The sequence below is a fragment of the Manacus vitellinus genome, unplaced genomic scaffold (assembly GCF_001715985.3).
Source record: "Manacus vitellinus isolate BGI_N305 unplaced genomic scaffold, ASM171598v3 scaffold_66_pilon, whole genome shotgun sequence".
NCBI lineage: Eukaryota > Metazoa > Chordata > Aves > Passeriformes > Pipridae > Manacus > Manacus vitellinus.
The window spans coordinates 1,591,955-1,612,595 of NW_021940729.1; the positions used below are offsets into that span (position 1 = coordinate 1,591,955).

Consider the following 20,641-nt stretch of genomic DNA (forward strand, 5'->3'; position numbering starts at 1 on the left):
AAAAAAGAGTTGGAAGAAACTAACCTGTCTTAACTATGAGCACTTTTCCACTCTAGAAAAGGTCATAGGACTGTCCTGCTTATAGCAAATACTGAACTTATATCCATCTAGTGTGATCAGATTTAGCCATACCCTGATGAAGATCAGGGTGAATCCTAGAAAATATATTGTTCATCCATCAATTATAGCCTGATACCCCAGGCAAACATTCATTGCAGAATCAGGGCCCAAGTAAGGGCTTCAGTTTACACCAAGTGCAAATTACTGCCTGGAACCTTTCCCTAAGAAAATGGCATCTGGGTATGATATTTTGCTGTACAGAAGCCTGAAAAGCTGAATATTGCTTTGAAAATGTTAAACTGTACTGATTCTTATTTCTGATTGTGTAACAAGAAGGGAGATTGAAAGACAGAATGGACTCATTTAAGAGATAAAAATGAGATAGGCAAGTAGTTCTGTATGCCCTCTTGTCACTGAGGATATCTCTGTACCACAAAGTGGAGCTTTTAGTAAAAATACTTAAGTAGTAGAGCTTGTATTAACTCAGGAGCCAGAATCCCAGTAGTTGCATCACAGCCATTCCCAGGTTAGCCTTTTTGGGAAGTGTTCCCACACTCTTTGCAGGACTAAGGCAGTGTGTTGGTGTTTTCCTACAGATGGTAATGATGCACAAGCTCAGGTTGTGTCACTTCCAGCACATCTGCTTCACACTTCAGTGCCTGTCTTAGATGGAGGACCACTGTGACAGAATGCAGCTGTGATCCAAGATCCAGGATCTTTGAGTGCTCCCAGAGTGATGCAAGGAGCTCTACTGTAAATAAGACTCGAGGCCAGTAACTCTCCGAAATGCCTTGGGGCAAGCACCATCATTTTAGTGCTCCTTCAGCTCTGTGGAAACCCAGCCTGGATTAGAACTACCAGGCAGTAACACAAACTATTTAGTTAATGTCAAAAATAAAGGCTTCTGGGTTTATTTCCCACACTTTCCAAACGTGACCTTCTGAAGGGTGTGCTCAGCCCATTCCTACGAACCATTTAAATGTTTATTAGAAGAACAAATATTTGTCTTCTTGGTACTGTTCTGGCATATTGAAATCTACTTTTTCCCCTCCTATGTTGGTTTTTTTTCTTGACAGATAATAATGGGTGTGATCCTACTCTACAACTTGCTGGGAGTGAGTGCCTTGGTTGGTGCTGCAGTCATCGTGCTCTTAGCTCCAATACAGTATTTCATAGCTACAAAGTTGGCTGAGGCTCAGAAGAGCACCCTTGTAAGTAAATGATTTCAGTGACATTTGTGGTCCAGGACTGAGAACCTGTAGTTAGTGAACATCCCTTAGTCCCATGGTTCCTCTGTTTCTCCGTGGCTCAGTGGCTCTCCCTTCCTCACATTTGTCAGAAGAGACTCTCAAATAAAGTGTGTGGGCCTTGACCTGCCTTCCCTGCAAAGAGTATTTTTAACACAACTAGCACAATTTTGTCTGAATTCAGCTCCATAGAAGGGTATTATTCCCACATTCAGACATTGTATTTCGTGGGATGCTAGCAAAGAGTACAAATGACTGATAAATTATAGCAGGAAATATTAAAGAATGTGTACAACAGACTTTCTGCTCTCACCCCAAGCTTTGGTATTCTCTACAAATCAGCTGGCACTGCTGCATTAATGTCTATTTTGCATTCTTCAGTGTTGCTAGTTTGTTTTGCTGTCTGATTTAATTCAGCAGTTGGAAATGTTTTCTGGTACTTTGTCTAATTTTTAACTTTATAGTCGTGATCCTTGAACTTTTTAAGTCAGCCTTTGATGTTTAAGATGCCAAATATTTAGAGATCCTTTTTGTCTCAATATTCAGTGAGCAAATTATACATACATGGATCTGATCTCCTGCAGGCTTCAGTCCTGTTAAGTTGTGCCAGTTTGTACAACCTGTACAAATTGTACAGAGGATTTATCTTTGCATAATTTCAGGAATAGTCTGAATCTTTCTTACTGCTGTTTTCTGACTTACTCTGATTCGTAACAGCTTTTGGATTATGATTTTACCAAAATTTATGATTTTACCAACCTTATGATTACTGCTTTCTGGTGAGGGACGATTAGCTAAATATATCAATAAATAATTCACCTGTTTGCATGACTGGTCTGTTTGGATCCCAGAATGAATCTTGTGCAGCAAGTACACACATATATTCTTCTATCTATTGTTATGGACACTGTTGGCACAGTAATCTCCCTCCCTGAGTCTCACCCACTGTTTGAAGGGTTGGGATCCTTTGGGTTATTTTTCTTTTCAGATCAGGCTCACTTAATTTCCCCTCATGGCTGTAACCATTTTAATATCTCCAAAGAACATGGAATTTTGTATTGTTTTTCTCAGTATGGCACCTGTAGAAAATCACGAACAAACAAAATTAAGCTTTTTTGATGAATTTTCCAAGAGAAATGAAGGGGAAAGAGCATTCTCACTAAGACTACAGACCTGTTATCTATTTCTTATCCTGGTTTTCTTTTGAAATGAAGGACTATTCTACTGAGAGATTAAAGAAAACCAATGAGATACTAAAAGGCATTAAGTTATTAAAGCTGTATGCCTGGGAGCACATATTCTGTACGAGCGTGGAAGAAACGAGGATGAAGGAACTCACCAGTCTCAAAACCTTTGCACTTCACACGTCTCTCTCTAGTAAGTAACTTTATTTGTGGTGCCTGGAAATGGATCCTGTTCTTCAGGATCTTCAGGATGTCAACATTCCTCCTGACTTCAACTAAAGCAAAACCCAGCTGTGTCTGTGACACGTTTTTGTGTGTGATGTGATTAAAATAAAAAGGCATGATATATATATATAAGACAGAAGCTTGAAAAGGTAGAGTATATCTTGTTGATTTATTTTTGTAGTAAATTTTCTGCTACCTTCATTATGACATTATATATTAGCAGATCTGATTGCAGCAAAGACAAATTAGTGTCTGAAAGAAATTGTGTTTTGTGTAATGGAAAAGAGCTGAGAGGGTAATGTTTTAGTTGTGTTGCGTAATATTTGTGCACATAATATTTTTTCTCTGAGTTTACTGAAATATACAGATGAGAGAATTCCCTGGTTTATTTGTTAGTGTGTTTAAGATCTCTGACTACCATGGAAGGAAGTTTCTTCCTGCAGAGTACTTTCCTTTGGGAGTTTTAATTACTTGAACTGGAAATCCAAGAAAATGGATTCTTCTGGTGTCATACCCTTACTGTAAAATTGTTTTTTTTTCTTATTTCATATAATCTAATGCCTATTTTGTTTTTCCTTCCCAGTTTTTATGAATGCAGCCATACCAATAGCAGCTGTTCTCGCAGTAAGATATGGTTTGTTTTTCACTTTTCCTTATAAAAGGTGGAGAAAAGGAGAGGGGGGTGTAAAAAAAGAATGGACACCATTGTTATTGTAGCACCTATTCCTCATAAAACCAGCAGGTGAGTTAATGTGCCCTGCTGACTGTAGGAGAGGATGACACTGGAAGTGTCCATTCCCAGAGTGTGGATTGTTAAAACCAAAAAGAAATATAATTTTTTACCATCAGAAAGAAAGAAAAAAAATCATTGCAACTTGAAAGGTGACCCATTTTGAAAAGCTCTTTTTCTGAAGGGATTTTGAATGGTTTTGCTTGTCTCTTGAACATTAAGTGCATTATAAGCAATCATGTCAGTTTGCAGGAAAGAGTACTCTGCAGTTTAAGGACAAATAAGTTTTGCTTGTGCTCTGGCCAGGTTTAAATCTCAGCCTCAAGCACTAGAGGAACTGTGACATGCCAGTAAGTGTGGGTTTTTCACAGACCACATTTTGAGGGCATTACTGAGAGTACAGTGAGAGTGGGTACCAGAACTGGTGGAAACATATCCAGAGTTCTGGACCCATAAGATTTGTTGGATTCTTACTGATTTTTCCGAGTTATGTGTTTCCTCTGAGGCCTGAAGTCACTTACAACGCCAGATGGAACAATGAAATTTTTTTTCATTCTTAAATATGTAAACCTCTTGAAACCATGGGCAAGGGTTTAAAATCTATTTCACTTTAGGAGAAGACACCTTTCTCTTCAGTTTACTGTGATCCCCAGTAAACTGAGGTATATAGTTATTAGCCTTAATTGAGAAAAATATTTTGCTTGCTGTCCTTGCCCCTCTTTTTGGAGAGCCCTTGTCCTGACCTGCTCTTTCCCTGGTGTGACAGACCTTTGTGACCTATGCCTACACCAACGACAAGCCCCTGCAGCCCGCCCAGGCCTTCGCATCCCTGTCTCTGTTCCACATCCTGGTCACACCCCTGTTCCTGCTCTCCACCGTGGTTCGTTTTGCAGTCAAAGCTATTGTAAGGTAAGTGGTCCTTCTGTTCTCACCGACTCATGAACACCCAGTTGGGTAATACATCAGGGAAGGTGCTGGAGGAAAGGGTTGTCTCTGCCTGCTCGCGTTGGAAGAGAGTTAAGGTGCAGGACTCAGGTGTTCAAAGATGTGAGAGAAATCAGAGTAAACAGTTCATTTTACTGCATGATGCGAAGAAACAGCAAAGGAAAGCCACTGAGCTGTTGGAGCAAGTCCAGAGGAGACCACCAAGGGGATCAGATGGGGCACCTCTGGTATGGGGAAAGGCTGCGAGAGTTGGGATTGTTCAGCCTGGAGAAGAGAAACTTTGGGGCAACATAATTGTGGCCTTCCAGGACCTGAAGGGAGTCCAAAAGGAAGATGGAGAGGGACTATTTCCAAGGGCCTGGAGTGACAGGACAAGGGGGAATGGCTTCACACTGACAGAGAGGAGGTTTAGATTGGATATTAGGGAGAAATTGTCTCCCTGTGAAGGGTGGGGAGGCCCTGCGCCCAGGTTTTGCCCAGAAAAAGACTGTGGCGCCCCATCCCTGAAGTGTCAAGGCCAGGTTGGATGGGGCTCTGAGCACCCTGGGCTAGTGGGAGGTGTCCCTGCCCATGGCAGGAGGTAGGACTGGATGATCTTTAAAGTCCCTTCCAACCCAAACCATTCTATGATTCTATGATTAAAAATGATCCATTCTTTTTATGATTTCACTACCTTTGGCAATTCAGATTTAGAGCTGCACTGTTCTTCCTTGGGAAATGCTCCTCTGCTCACAGTGTGGCCACTCACCATCACTCTCATCTAGTACTTTCTGGGCTCTTATCTGTACAGAGGGAGATGAGAGAGACTGCTGTGAAGCTCTTTAGGAAGACTGGCCCTGCTGAGGCAAGAAAGAGCGACTCTACCTCCACAAAGGGTGCGCTGGGCTTTCAGTGAGAATTTGGCAATGTCCTGCCTGATATGTTCCAGGCATTTATTTCTGTAAAATAACCCAACAGAACAGCTTCCTTATGCTGGGCTATAAAGCACTTAATCTCGAGGGAGCTGGTTGGTAGGAAGTCAAATTTCAGGGTTTTGGCTGCTGGTGCCAGTGGCCTGTATGGACAGAGTCTTGGTCACAGGGCAGTTATGCAGACCTACACACTGCCAAGATGTCCCAGGGGGCACAAACTGACACCTGACTGGCAGCAATGTGTCAGATGCCAAGCACTAGCAGGATGTGAGGGCAGAACTAACCTTCCCACCCAGAAACATCATTCCCTCGTGCCAAGGCTGAGGCACGTTGGCAAGGTGTTGCATTGCTGCTGTCACTGACTCTTTTTGGTGGGCAGCAATAATGACAAATAGCAGTCAAAGGGACTTCAGGCTCCACAGCTGCCCTTTGCCAGCACCACACTGACTTCAAAAAACAAAAATAATTAAACAGAGTTTATTTTTATCAAAGCAGCAGCAGGGCCACATGAGACATTTTCCCTAGGTTGAAAAGGATTTCTGAGTAGTGGAAAATCTCAAGGCTCCTCTATAAATCATCCAAGCCTCTACATCTCTGTACGATGTTTAGCAGAGCCCTAATATCAAAATGGTGTGTACATTTTCCTTAACACTGCTGGCCACTCCTCAGGACACTGTTTAGAGACCATATTTGCCAAAACAAACTGTATCCTTTGGCAAACTCGTTTCCTAACATCTTTCTCCCATGAACATCATGTCCCCCAAGCGAAGAATGAAAAATGTGTGCTTGGCCACTCCATGGCACTGTCCTCAATCAGAGGAGTATGTGCTCATTTGTTTTATGATTAAGTGCTTATACTTTGGTCAGAATTTCATGTTCAAGAGCAGTTCTAGTGCCTTGAAAACTTTTGAGGGTACTTCATTCAGATTCGAAGTAAGGGTTGATGTTTTCTTTCTTGGGCACGGGATCAGAGCAAGGTCTCTTATCTTCCACAAGAAAATAAATTCTTGCTTGGTGCCCTTATGTAAGACTGGAATTCTGACACAGGGGTTAGACACATGAATCTTCCTTTCAAAAGAGGAGGTAGAAACAGGAATACTGTCAGGAGGAAATAATGACACTAGCAGTGCTTTCTTGCTAACCAGCATCTCTGTGGCTGCTCAAACACATATTGATAATTTAACCTGAAATGTGCAGGTGGGCCTTGAGACAGGACTGCTTTCCCATTTTCAGATTAATGTTCAAATCACTGATCTGAAGGCATATGTCCTCCTTCTTTCTCGGTCTCTGACCCAACACACCTTGATTTAAGTTTTTGCAAAGTCACAGAGCTTCACCATGATCAGTGAGTGACTTTGTTCATCCCTGCAGAAGCTGTGTCAGCTGCACATACTGCACTGGCATTTCCAGGGGGTGTAGGTGGGTGGATGACTCATTTATGCACCCTGACTGTGTGTAGGCATGAGAAAGGCCCAGAAGAGATGGAAACCATTCCCACGGAGCTCCCTTGGCACCCACATGACCAGCCCTGCTCTTTGTTCCCGGCCACCAGCACAATGTTTGATTATTTTCATCTGTCCTTCTTCCACATGCATAAATTTTCATTTGCCATCAGGGTGGCAGATAGACTGAGAGGAAACTGAAAGTATCCCATGAGCTTCTTTTGGAACATTTCTGATAAATGCTGCTGCACAAAAATGGGAATACACTAACGGAAACTTGGGTTTGTGCAACTCACTGTCCTGTTTTCTTTCAAGTGTCCAGAAGCTGAATGAGTTTCTCCTGAGTGATGAGATTGGAGATGACAGCTGGAGAGGGGGGGACAGCTCTGTACCCTATGAATCCTGTAAGAAGCACACAGGACTTGTAAGTTCTGGTTTATGACGCTGAATTTCAAAGCCCTACAGCCCCATGCAAGACCAGTGGCTGAGCTGATAGACCTCGGGAGTTTTGGCTTCTAGCCTGACTAATATTGACCAATTTTGCCTCTTTTATGTCTTAATCTCTGTGTTTCTATGACATAAAGGGCCCACAAACACATTCAAGCATTGCTGAAGTGCCAGTAGTAATGAAAACCCCACAACACACCAAGACATTTGCACATGGTTCAAATTAATCAGCTTTTATAGAAGCCCCAGCTGGATTCCCTGTGGTTATGGGCTTTGTGCTGTGTATTCCCAGTACATCCTGTTGTATCTTGGGCATCCTTAGGTAGGAACAACCCCTGCTCTGGGAAATTCAGAGCTGGAGGTGGGACAAACTGCACCAAACTTTGTGAAATAGGAATTAATTCCAAAATGCTGTTTCTGGAGTGCTAAACATACAGTGAATTTGAGTAAAATTTGAGGACAGAAAAAAGCACAATGGAGATGATTTGGGAAAAGGTCGGAGGTTTGGTTTTTTTTTTCATTTTGACATTTTTTAAAAAGCCAGATATTTCAGCTCTTTCAAACTAAATATACAAGTTGAAATGTGACTGAATCTTGAAGACAGCAACAGAAAGAAAGGATTAGCACAAAATAAGTTTGATTTTGAGCTGAATTAAATTATTTTGCCAACTTGAACAACATTTCTTGTTTTTCTGGGTTAACCATTATAATAAATTAAACAAATATAAAATTGTTTCAGCATTTGTTTTATTTCTTCTGTCCACCTTTTGTCTAGCCTTAAAGAGACAAAGCCTAGATAGATGGTGGGGAAAGGGAAAAACAAAGGCAGTGTCTGTAAAAGTTAATCAATAACCAAATACAGTCCAGCTGTAAGGAATCACTAAGGTTATATTGATTCAGCTCGATACAGAGGTGCTTACAAATAACCACAGGGAGCTCTGAATGAGCTGGCTCCAAAATCACTATTATCCCTCAGGAAGGTGCTCTGCACAAGCTAAACTGACATGCTTCCCACTCCTGCAGCTATTCTGCTTCCAAGAAGCAGAACTGGTAACTCAGCATGTCATTACACAGTGACACAGCTTTGCTTGGAGCTGCCTCAGGTAGGGCAGAGGAGGGTGACAGGTGAAATTTGGGATGGTTTTGCGTGGGAAACACAAAAAGTCAGGTATTTTCTGTGCTTCAGCTGGAAGTGTTTAAAGCATTACACTGTGTGCATGTCAGCAGCGTGTCTTTATTATCACACTTGTTTTGAGCTGGTACGGTGGTAAGAAAACAAATGGATTTACAGGGAACCAAATGCTGTCTTCTCCTGAGGATTCCAGCTTTTCTCCTGTGTGTTCATTTCCCTGTGCAGCACACCAAGGCCATCAACAGGAGGCAGCCCCTGAGGTACCAGCTCGAAGGCTATGAGCAGCCAGCCAGGAAGCAGACACGGCCCGTGGAGATCGACGACGTCGCGATCAAGGTGGTTTGAGAACATCCTCTTGTTCTTTACAAGGAGCAGCTCCTGAAACAGCATCTGATAGTGTCCAATTGCTGCTGCTATTCCAAATTTTCTACTGTAAGAGCAAGCCCTTAGATGAGTCAGCACTTTAGCCAAAAGTGCAGTGAGAAGAGTTGGCTTCAGACCAGGTCTTTATAGTGATTCCCATCACGAATATAAAGGAAAAGATCTTAGAATATCTGATGGGCAGGAATTAATACAGGTTGACTAACCTGTCCTTTCAGGCAGTTCTCATTCACTGTTAAAAATAAGATCAGAAGTTTTGAGTTGACATCGAACTGTTGGAGGCTACCAAGGTGATTAAAGGCATGGAAATATGAGGAAAGGCTGAGAGAGTTGGGATTGTTCAACCTGGAGAAGAGAAGCTTTGGGGCGACCTAATTGTGGCCTTCCAGGACCTGAAGGGAGCCCAAAAGGAAGATGGAGAGAGAATATTTCCAAGGGCCTGGAGTGACAGGACAAGGGGGAATGGCTTCACACTGACAGAGAGGAGGTTTAGATTGGATATTAGGGAGAAATTGTCCTGTGAGGGTGGGAGGCGCCTGCCCAGGTTTCCCAGAGAAGCTGTGGCTGCCCCATCCCTGGAAGTGTCCAAGGCCAGGCTGGATGGGGCTCTGAGCACCCTGGGCTAGTGGGAGGTGTCCCTGCCCATGGCAGGGGATTGGAACTAGATGATCTTTATTGTCCCTTCCAACCCAACTCATTCTATGATTATTTGATCTATACTATGACCTGTCATTTATTATGACATTATTTTAAGTTATGTTTGCCATGTGTCCCCCCTCAGTGTGCTCTGTACAAAGAATGTTTCTTTAGTCTTATATTTGACAGAATGAAAGTATTTGGTAGAGTTCAACTCAAGATTATCCTTTCATTACATTACATACAGTATATATATTTGTGTATATATCTATTCTTATTCAGAAGCTTTTCTGGGTTTGGCAATCTTTAAAAACCTAACTTTTTTGTGTGTGTGTGTGTGTGTGTGTGCAACTTATTTAAGTGACATACTTTAGACCAAACCAGCCATTCTATTTTTTCCCCTCATGTGTTTATGTATAAGTGACATGTGGTAATTATTTTGTAGGTGACCAATGGATACTTTTCATGGGGAAGTGGCTTAGCTACATTGTCCAACATAAACATTAGAATCCCAACAGGTAGGATAAAAGCACAAACATGAAACATGTAATGTCAAATTGCTATTACTAATTCCATTTCTTGATGTTGTGAAAAGCATAAAAGTATACTTTTAGATTTTTATAAGAAAAAAATGAAAGTTAAAAATGTATGAAGATATATGACCTGTTTTGGTCATATAGCAATATCATTAGATAAATTATGTGGGTTTTGCATACCTTTAGATAGTTTCAATAAGAGCACAAAGTCAAGAGTAAGAATAAATAAGAAAATGATGGTTTCAAATAATTCATTATTATTTCTAATAGAGAAATTAAAAAAAAAAGAAAAAGGGAGAATTCCAGACCTGTTCAAACCCAGGGTGAATCTAATTCAGTATCTTATTTCCACCAGTTGGTGCCCAGGGACACAGCACTCATGTCTTGCACTTTTCCTGCCATTCATTAATGTAACAGTCTCCCAGTTCACAACTATTTTCATATCAGAAAATGCAGTTTTCCTGTCAAGAAAACCTCAGTTATTTCCTCTTTCAATGAACTTCTCCTTGTCAAGCTGAGTTCCTGTAATTCCTTGCATTGGCTAGGGGTTCCACAGGTTTACAAAATACTGGTTTGTTTCAGAACACTTACATAGCAAGTGTGAAAAGTAACAACTATTATTTTCTATTATTATTATTAATGATAATAGTAATGACGCTGGTAATAATAATACTACTTTTTTATTGTTTTCGTTGTTAATGCTGTGAAATACCTTACACAGTTGGTAGTTGATGCTATTAAGTAGCCTTATATTTTATTTTTACATCCTATCAAGTCCTTAGTTTTAAAATAGACTATTGCCTTAGGTTGATGTCACATGGTTGTTAAGTAATCCCAAAGTCTGTATTGTTTGCTTCCATGTAGCATTAAGTGCCCTACACATGGATGAACACTCCTTTGTGCTGGCCCAGTGCCACGTCCAGCACCACTAGAATGCCTTTGCTACAAGGAATTTAAACTCTAAGGCCAGGGGTTCACAAGCTGAGTGAGCCAGAGTTTATCTCCTTTGGAAGGAATAAGACAGTTAAATTCCCAGCTAGACAGAGACATGGAAAATTTCCAATACCTGAAGGGAGCCTACAAGAAAGGTGGAAGAAGGCTATTTATAGGGGCTTGGAGTGACAGGACAACAGGGAATGGCTTCAAACTGACAGTAGGTTTAGATTGGATTTTAAGGAAAAATTCCTCCCTGTGAGGGTGGGGAGGCCCTGGCACAGGTTGCCCAGAGAAGCTGTGGCTGCCCCATCCCTGGAAGTGCTAACATATTTAACCAACTAGTTCAAACATGCTCTAGACCTGGATCTGGTTGCACCTAGTTGACTGGATATATTTTTTTCCCTCTTTTCAAGATGTGTTTTTTGGTGTTTTTATTGTTATCACAGGTCAGATGACAATGATTGTGGGTCAAGTTGGCTGTGGCAAGTCCTCCCTTCTCCTTGCTATATTGGGAGAGATGCAGACGCTGGAGGGAAAAGTTCACTGGAGCAAGTATGTTTATATAGCTTTTAATTGCTGTATTTAAGCAGGAAGAGGTTGAGGTTTGCTGTGAGAAATGTAAACTTCGTGCCTCAGAACTGCATGTTGAGTGATTCTCATCACCCAGATCCTCTCTGGAATGCATCACCTGCAAACTTATGAAGGGTTTTCACTGCTGTTTTGTCACGGTTCAGAGCAGGCAGAGCAGCCTGAGGAAGGGAAAAAGGCTAGTCTGGTAATTAATATCTAATATATTAGCCTAGCAAATGATCCGACTAGAAATTCAGATTATCAAATAGGCATGTATTTCTCACTCAGAGATGCTGGTGCTGGCAGAAAAAAAAGGTGATACGATAACACGTGTTACTGCTTTTCTCCTTCCCCGGTACATGATCAAGCCTCACCTGTGGAAGTCACTGTTACTCTTTACAGTGACCCCAAAACTTGTTCTTTGATTTCAAAGATCAGCTCTGCTTCCTTAAAACTGCCAAGCCAAACTCCTCTCAATCAGCTTTTTGCTGAGGAAGAGGGAATTTCGTCACAGAGGCCAATATTTTGTTGCCCCATCCCTTGACTAGTAACCTCCCTTGTCATATTTTTCTTACAGCAATGTTGCAAGCTGGATGTTTTTTGCTTTTCCTGTGCTAGTATCCATGGCATTTTTTGCTCTCCAGCTATATTTCACTTTGTGCTATTCTAAACATATGATCTCACTGGAGTAGCAGGTACAGTTGGAGCCAAGGCAAGACTAACTTTGAGTTTAAGCTTTGAAGGAAGAATATGTGACTTACCACAGTTAATTTCTTCGAGACATGTAATAAAGGTTTTTACACCCCAACCAGGCATTGTTTTTCTGAGTAATTTGAAAAAAATGCGAGGGGTAAGTAGAGTGTACCTTGAAATGATTCTCACAGTTGTTTTCAAAGATATAGTTGAGAAAGACTTGGGTTTTTCCTAGAAAAAGATATGAAATCTAAGGGAGATTAGAGAAGTGAGAAATCCTAGAAACACACTAGAGACAGTTTGTGAAATGTTTCATAACCATGAATGATGAAAAACAACAAAAATGAAAATTTCACGTTGTTCAAGGGGTCGGATCATGCTGTCAGTTGATTGTCTGTACATCACCAAACAACTCAGGTTCTAGGAAGCATCTCAGGCTTTTTTTTTCATTGCACACTCTAACTGGTGCCCTGACATAGCTGATGCAAACATGGTTATGTTTTGCTGGTAATTTCAGACTGCCTGGCAGACAGACGAATACAGAAGGATACTTCAGGTATTTAACCAAGTGGATCCTCTATTTTGCAAAACCATACTAAAGGTCCTATTTACTCTCTTAAATCCCTTTCCATGTGATTCTACGTGCATGACTAACGCAGCTACTGATCCAGGGGTGAAATGCAGTGAATTCCCTCACAAATTCAGGCACAACAACACAGTAATAGTAATAATGGATAAGATCTCAGCCCCAGTTGTGTTGGGGCAATCCTGCAATGCATCGCTGGGATTTGAATACCCTGTTGCTGTGGGTGTTGACTGCAGTAAGAGCTGTATGTCCTGCTGCCAGGGTTGTCACTGGTTTGGCATCTTAGGGAAATAAAGCACGTTAGTGCATCTTTCTGTAAAAGATCTTGGCCAGGGCAAGTCTTATGGGCCAGATCTCCATTCTTCCCACTTATGAGACATGTCTCAGATATGTTACAAAGCTTAGACACACAAAAAACCAGCCCCTTGTCTGAGGTTTGTGATATATCTGAGGCTGTCTGGATGCAGTGATTGAGCCAATTCAGATCTGAATTGTTAATTATTAAGTCTATATGAGGACAGTTGTGGGGATTATGCAGAGACATGTATTCCCCTAATCCACACCGAGCCAAACAGCCAGAACCACATTGTCAGGCTGCCAAACAAAGAGTGGTTAAGTGGAAATCCTTCACTCACTGTACATTTTCTGTACATTGGACTGGTTTCTGTGCAAACAGGTTGTTGTGTATTAAGTGAAAAGCTCAGGAAACACAAGAACTATTAAAGGGATCCTCACAAATGGCCTGTTCTGTCCTCAAGTATTAAGGATACAAGAAAAGTTAGGAAAAGGAAATACTCCCCTCGAGTTGCAACCACACTAACAGCAGCTCACAGAAACCGCATTATGGGCTCTGCAGGGATAAATGATCAGATAAACGAACATTTGGCCAAAATCAGCATAACCACCTAGTGCTGCTGTGGCTGGTTGCAGGGACAGGACTAAATTCCTCTAAACTCCTGAGTAAAATTTGTGTAGATGCTCAGTCCTCATCTTGCCTCAAACTTCTTGCCTTTATTAGCAGAGGAAACAGTTCATTCTGTTGTTACAGTGGTATCCCAGAGATTTTGCATGTCTTTATTCTCCTCCCTTTTTACTTTGTAGGCTGAGGGGATCACAACCTGGTTAGAGATGCATTGATCTATTTTAAATCATTCAAAGTTACTGTAAACGTATCCAAACTTCAGCGAGGTGTCCTTTTTACTTTTCCTTAAAACCTTGATTTAAATTAATTTCTATTTATTTCATCTTATGTGTTCAAAATCTTACAAAATGACCAATCAGTCTGGTCTTTCCTACAATTTCAGACTTGAACTTCTCACAGCCCATTTTGGCCAACATGTATATTTTATAATACAGCTGAAAAATTAGCATAAACAGCCATATTTCAATAAAGAAACTAGAGCAAAAATTGCTGATCCCCTCAGGCAAATAAAATACTCTTTTTAGAAACCTCAGGAGCTTCAATTCCAGTGCACTCCCATGCCCTGCAATCCCATCACTCTCTCAGCTTCAGCAGGGTAAAAAAGTATAAGACCAAATACTTAATCCCCTTGTCTGTGAAGGCCCCAGCTCAGCAAAGGTCTTCTATGTGTTTATTCATGGGATTATTGGTGAACATGGGTTCTCACAGAAATCTCACTCATAATTTGGGAGAATTAAAGTGTATTTGTCAAGCTAAGCATGGAATGACATTTCTAACCAAAGAAGTGTTTAGGTAAATAAGATCTGAAAATTAGTCCTTGCTCATTCAGGCAATCTATTTGATTCCAATGGCAAGCATATTAAATCTGGTATGGAATTGCAAGGGGTCCTGCAAGACCTGTGCCCAGTTTTTGTTAAACTGTAGTTCAGAGGGCACTTCCAAATGTGTACATGAAAGCATTAGCTCTTTCTCTACCACTGCTATGCCCTGCTGATAAAAGTTTGGGGGTTTTGAATAGAGCAAATTTAGTTTGTTCTTTTTTTCTTTTTTGTTTGGCTTGACCTAATTTCCAACCCTTTTTCAATCTCTCCTTAGACTCCATCTTTTGCTTTCTTGTAACTTTATTCCATTGTAGAGAAGACTGGAAGCTTCTGCTGAGTAAGAGACCAGTTCTAGTGAAGTGATGTCTCTTTTGAGCCTGAATTTATGTCTCCTTGACACTTCTGAGATAAATCAGCAGGATTTACCTCTAATGAAGTATCTCCTCTGACAATTGATGCCCAAAGGAAACACAGATTGTGCCCTTTGCAAGGCCTGAATTGTCAAAGTCCTCAGAGAGCTGATGTTCTGCTGTGTCTCAGGTCTGGAATTTTGGGAAGATGTTAATACATGAGTCTGGTATTACAAGGACTCTGCTATGAGAATTTTCTAGACTTGGATATTCTCCTTACGAGTGCAGCTGCGTTTACTGGTATCCCAGCAGTCAAGCAGACATTTCTGCCTCAGCAGTGAAATATTTCATCTGGAGGATTCACAGGCCTGAGAGTGGAGGATAATTTTGTTCATGGTTTTGGTTTTGTTTTTTAAGTCAGGAAAATAATACATGAGCATCAGTTTTCTAGTCCCTTCCAATGCCTGTTTCTATTTATCTGGCATAAACTTACTCTTCTGGGTTTTGCACTTTGCAGTGATGCATCACCATGCCTGGACATCTGAGCATCATCACTGGTCCAGAACTGCTTTTGCTACCATTCCAGCCCCTTAACACAGTTTTTGACTCAATTAACAAACAGAGGGAGCTGCAAAATCATTCATGTCATTACTGCCACTGAATGCTCTTCAGAATGAGTTTCTTAAGGATATGATCCTTAAGAAGTGGAGATTGCCAAGGAAAGCCTTGTAGTGCTGTGCTTTATGCAGCCTTAGTGCTATAAACAGGTTCAAGATCTCTTCTGATTCAAAGGTGTGTCTGCAAAGCTTATCTTTGCTCCAGGGGAAATTTGACATTAGTTACCAGCTCTTGCAGGTCATTGGCAGAACTGTGTGGAGGAGTTATTGCTTGTCAGCCTTTTACATGCCCAGGCAATATCAAATATTTTAATTTTTAATAGGTTTTACAATACGCTTTTAATTTTTAACAGATTTTCTAACCACATGATTTGCCTGTTTAGCCACTGTGTGTTATAGGTATGAAACTGTTGTAATTAGAAAAGTTTTATGTTTTTACTAAGACCTTGTTTATTTTCCCTTCAAGAACAAACAAACCCCAACTCATGTTGATTTCTTAAAATATGTACTTAACTCCAGTTTTCCTGTGTGTAAAACTAGCACAAATTGTTATTCTTTATATTTCCTGCTTACTAAATGTCATTTACCATAACTTACAGTGTAAATGAAACTGAACCTTCTTTTGAAGCATCCAGAAGGTATTATTTCTTTTTTTTTTAGTGTATCTTAATACACGCATTAATTCCTTCAGAATTTCCCCAAACCTTCATCTTTGTACTCTTCAGCCGTCTGTGTTTTCTTACCATGTTGATGATAATTGTTTACTGTGGGATTAACTGACAGACTGTGTTAAATCCAGTGGATCCCAATCTTCTCCAGCGATTGCACCACTACCTCAGTCTTGCCTAAAAGATGTTCAGTGATCCCAGGTCCCATTTGACAGCACTGGGAGTTTAGTGTGCTCCATATCGTGCAAGACAGGGCCTCTAGATGGATTTGAGACATCATCATGTGGATCCTACTGTGTGTTTTGTGTGTTCTGGGGTTTGTGCTGTGCCTAACCCAGGCTGTGTCACAGAGCAGGTCACAGAGGGAGCTGAAGTCAAGCAGTGCCTCCACCCCTGGCTCCAGGGAAGGGGCCTGCAGGTTTAAAAGAAGGACAAGCCAAACTGAAAACATGTCATAACTGACAGAGAAGTAGTGGCACACGGAGCTGTGGTTGGGAGACACACCAGGATTTGCTGCCCGATAATCCTGAGGACACATTTTGTACTAGTGCATCCTGAACTGCTTAAACGCCTCAGAGTTTTGGGATACTGCTGATGCCTTCTAACCAGCTATTTCTCATGCCCCTGAACCCTCTCTGTCGACAGAAAAGTTAACCAAATGCTTTGTTGGGAGCAATAGCATCAAAGAGACTGAGAAGGAATCCAGTTGTGGCCTTCCAGAACATAAAGGGAACCTACAGGGAAGATGGAGAGAGACTATTTCCAAGGGCCTGCAGTGACAGGACAAGGGGGAATGGCTTCAAACTGACAGAGAGCAGGTTCAGATTGGATATTGGGAAGAAATCCTTCCCTGTGAGGGTGGTGAGGCCCTGGCACAGGTTGCCCAGAGAAGCTGTGGCTGCCCCACCCCTGGAAGTGTCCAAGGCCAGGTTGGATGGGCTAGTGGAAGGTGTCCCTGCCCATGGCAGGGGGTTGGAATGAGATGATCTTTAAGGACCCTTCCAACCCAAACCATTCTGTGATTCCATGTTTCTGTGAAAAGTGTTCAGATCCATAAGGGGTGAACCAGTTCACCACTCCTGCCTCACACACCTTGGGCACCTCAGAGAAATATCTGACATTACACGACCTCTTTTGCTGCTGTACATTGGCAAAACAACCAGAAGAAAAGAACATGTCATTAGGTATTTAGACATGTTGAAAGGATGTCAAAAAGTACTTGGGAGAGTGCAGTGATTCCTTCCCAATCTGTATTAAACTGCTCTCTTTTCCAGTATCATGTCAGTCCACTGAGGATCTAATAGACCAAAAGTAAAAAATCATTCACTGAGAAAAAACTATTTTATGTGTGTGGTCACCTAAAATAATCTAAAACTTCAGAAAGCAGCAAGTCAAGTGTACTGATGCCATTTGAACAGTGTCTTGTCACATATCTGTTCTGATGTTAGGGAAAAAAATACCAAATAACTATTCTTATGAGAATATAATAATTTTTATTATTTATTAATTTGCCTTTGGATTGAAATTGCAGTTACTAGATTGAGGTGGGTATCAGCCATTTATAGGAGAATAGAATACAACCTAGAGTATAGATTTTGCCATGAGGGGAGAGAGTGGGTGCTGTTCTAACAAAAGCATCTAATTTAAAATTCTTCCCTTCGTTTTTGTAACAGTTGCTTTGCTTATGTGTTCCCCTGTATTTCTCTGAATGCACATTCATGAAATTAATGTTAAAAACCCTGATTCTCAGACATTTCTTTGCTTTTTGCTAATGCTCTGTGTCTGCCTGCAGTAGAAACAGATACTCTGTGGCTTATGCAGCTCAGAAGCCGTGGCTGCTGAATGCAACCGTGGAGGAAAACATCATCTTTGGGAGCCCTTTTAACAAACAGAGGTAAATATCAACCTCCTTGCAAAAACACCTGGCAGCTCCTTTTAGAGAGGGTTTGTTTTGGGTTTTTTTTGGCATATTCTGGAGTAAGTTTGTGGATTTGGAGAAATATCTATTGATGCCCATTAACCCTGGGGTGGGCTTAGTAAACCTGATTTTATCCATCTCAGAGGAAGGTTTCTGGTTTAAGTGAGCCTTTCAAGAAGATGTGTGTGAGAAATCATGCAGGCTCTCCATGGGATACAGAGAAAGCCATACCTCTGATTTCCAAGGTGAGATGAATCCCATCTTTGGAGTCTTTTTTGTTTAATGGAGCCTGAGGTTGCCAGAAGACTCCAGAAATAGGGATTCTAGGCACGTTTCCACAGAGTTTATGTGCTTATCCTGCTGTGATCTGCTTACTGGGGCACTTTTTTACAAAAACAGTGCACATAGGAAGATGGGCTCCTGCAAGGAAATAGCCTTAATTCTTCCTTTAGAAACACAGGAGAAGGGGGTGTGACAGCTGAGGTGCACAGCTTCTATTGTGCCTATCCAGCTGCTTGTATCCTTCTAAAAGGTCAGTTAAGAAACGTGGAAAAAGTGACTGGACTTAAAGGAAAACAAATTGCTGATGTTTTCAAAGGCAACATCCTCTCTCTTTTAAGTTATTAAAAATACACCCCGTTCCTCTCAGCCTGTGCTTTGTTAAGATGGATGAGTCCATTCTGACTTGATAAAACCTGACCATGACAAAATGCCTCAAAATCCAGAGAGGCACCTAAAATTCCAGGGACCGGATTCTTTGGCTACTGCATCCATCAGCCTAAATTCACCTGATTCAAAGAGGCAAGGCTGAATGATACCACTCAAATAGCCTGATCCCAGCTGCTGATCAGCAGGTCACCTGTGATACCCCACAGACCTAGAAATCTCACAGCAGATTTCAAGGCTTTGCAAGTGGTTTCCTGTTTCTGGCGAGATCAGAATCATTGCAAGGATCCTTTGTCCTGGAGTATCACTGTGAAGAAAATGAAGAGGGGCCTAAAGGGGGGAGAATAATAACTCAGTGGAAAATGGCTTTAAATCCTCCAGAGTCCAACAAAACAACTCCATGATAGGGAGAAACATACTCAATATTTTATGTGATTAAATCTTTAAAAAGCAGTGTTGTCAATAAAGATCTCTAATAAACATGACAAGTTTTACAATGCTTAGTTTACTATGCTCCAGGATTAGCTGCTGAGTAATCATTTTACCCTTCTGGTTTCTGCAATTATCCATCCATCACAGAGCCTTAATAACTTAGCAGTGAATTTTTTTATTTTAGCAGAGTAAGTGGCTGGTTAAATAATTGCAATGACTGTGTTGTTTTTACAGGTACAAGGCTGTTACAGATGCGTGTTCTCTGCAGCCTGACATCGACTTACTGCCATTTGGTGATCAGACAGAAATTGGAGAAAGGGTAAATAACACAAATGCTTTAATCTCTGCTTGGCCTTTGTATTAAGAAGACACCCTCTGGTGTCACTCAGACAAATCTGATCTCTGTTGGGCTGCCAGAGTGGTAAATAATTGTAATTTACCAAGGCTCACTGCAAAAAGAGTTGAAAACTTTTTTCCTTCTTCAGCTGTTTCTCAAATGGTATTTTTGGAGCAAAGTCCCCTGTATTTTACATGCACAATTTGATGCTTGTATTTGTTATGTTTTTCAATCTGAAAAGCCTACTGTGCTCAGAGCAGCTCTTCCTAATTTACACTTACCCGTGAGTAGTTGCTGAATAATAATTTATCTTCTGGTATTACATGAAGATTATGCTTGTTTATCAACAGAATTAGCATTTTAATGAAGTTTTTGATATTTACTGGAGCTCCATATAATTGTGAAAAATCACATTTCTGGAGGCCTGTCATAATGTTTATTCAAAGATGCCTATTTTTCATCCATTATACTCATTAGGGGATTAATTTAAGTGGAGGCCAACGACAGAGAATCTGTGTTGCTCGAGCGCTCTATCAGAACACCAACATTGTCTTCTTGGTAAGATTCTTCTTTTCCACATGGAGCAGGGAAAGTTAGTAACAAAATTGTCATTCCATATATTTATGCTAGATTTAAGAGAGCTGCAGGGACTTCCATTCAACTCCAAATCCAAATTAAGCAGGTAGGAAATAAGCAGCCACCAGAGGCAGCATCAAAACATACTGGGAGACTGATGGAGGTGGAATTTCCTACTCAGATTAACACTGGAAGAGTAGAATAGGTTCTCTAACTCCAAGTGAAGATCAGTTTGGTTTAGAGGAAATTAGAAGAGTTGTTAATTCTGTTTTAACTTTCCTGTACCAGTTTCCCATCAAAGTTATTAATTAAATTAATTAAAAATTAACAGAGTTTATTGTTGTGAACTGAAAATCAATGGATTCCAGTTCCCTGTTTTGTAGTGCAGGCCTCTGGCTGGCTCTTAGTCATTAGAGAGAGATGAAACATTAGCAATCCTAGACACTTTCTAATTTTAAAATAATATTTTAGAAATAAGCCTGACTTTTGTACCCTGTTGTAATATTTTCTAATTTGATTTGATTGCAGGATGACCCGTTCTCTGCACTGGACATTCACTTAAGTGATCATTTAATGCAGGAAGGGATTTTGAAGTTTCTGCAGGAAGACAAGAGGACTCTTGTCCTGGTGACACATAAATTACAATATCTGCCACATGCTGACTGGGTAAGAG

General features: G+C 40.9%; 1 protein-coding gene across 10 annotated transcripts in view; it reads left to right on the forward strand.

Moving 5' to 3' along the window:
* ABCC9 (ATP binding cassette subfamily C member 9) overlaps positions 1-20,641 on the forward strand; it is a 68,968-nt gene that overhangs the window by 23,225 nt on the left and 25,102 nt on the right. For 3 of the 10 annotated variants that reach the window (XM_018083639.2, XM_018083637.2, XM_018083638.2), the window contains 14 exons: positions 1,137-1,271; positions 2,522-2,684; positions 3,300-3,340; positions 4,213-4,355; positions 7,060-7,168; positions 8,549-8,659; positions 9,786-9,858; positions 11,259-11,364; positions 12,593-12,631; positions 15,971-16,009; positions 17,832-17,933; positions 19,290-19,374; positions 19,870-19,950; positions 20,497-20,634. In XM_018083639.2, the coding sequence (XP_017939128.1) occupies positions 1,137-1,271; positions 2,522-2,684; positions 3,300-3,340; positions 4,213-4,355; positions 7,060-7,168; positions 8,549-8,659; positions 9,786-9,858; positions 11,259-11,364; positions 12,593-12,631; positions 15,971-16,009; positions 17,832-17,933; positions 19,290-19,374; positions 19,870-19,950; positions 20,497-20,634 (1,365 nt within the window). The remainder of the gene's footprint in view (positions 1-1,136; positions 1,272-2,521; positions 2,685-3,299; positions 3,341-4,212; positions 4,356-7,059; positions 7,169-8,548; positions 8,660-9,785; positions 9,859-11,258; positions 11,365-12,592; positions 12,632-15,970; positions 16,010-17,831; positions 17,934-19,289; positions 19,375-19,869; positions 19,951-20,496; positions 20,635-20,641) is intronic. The other 7 variants (XM_018083643.2, XM_018083641.2, XM_018083640.2 and 4 more) reach the window with 6 other exon arrangements.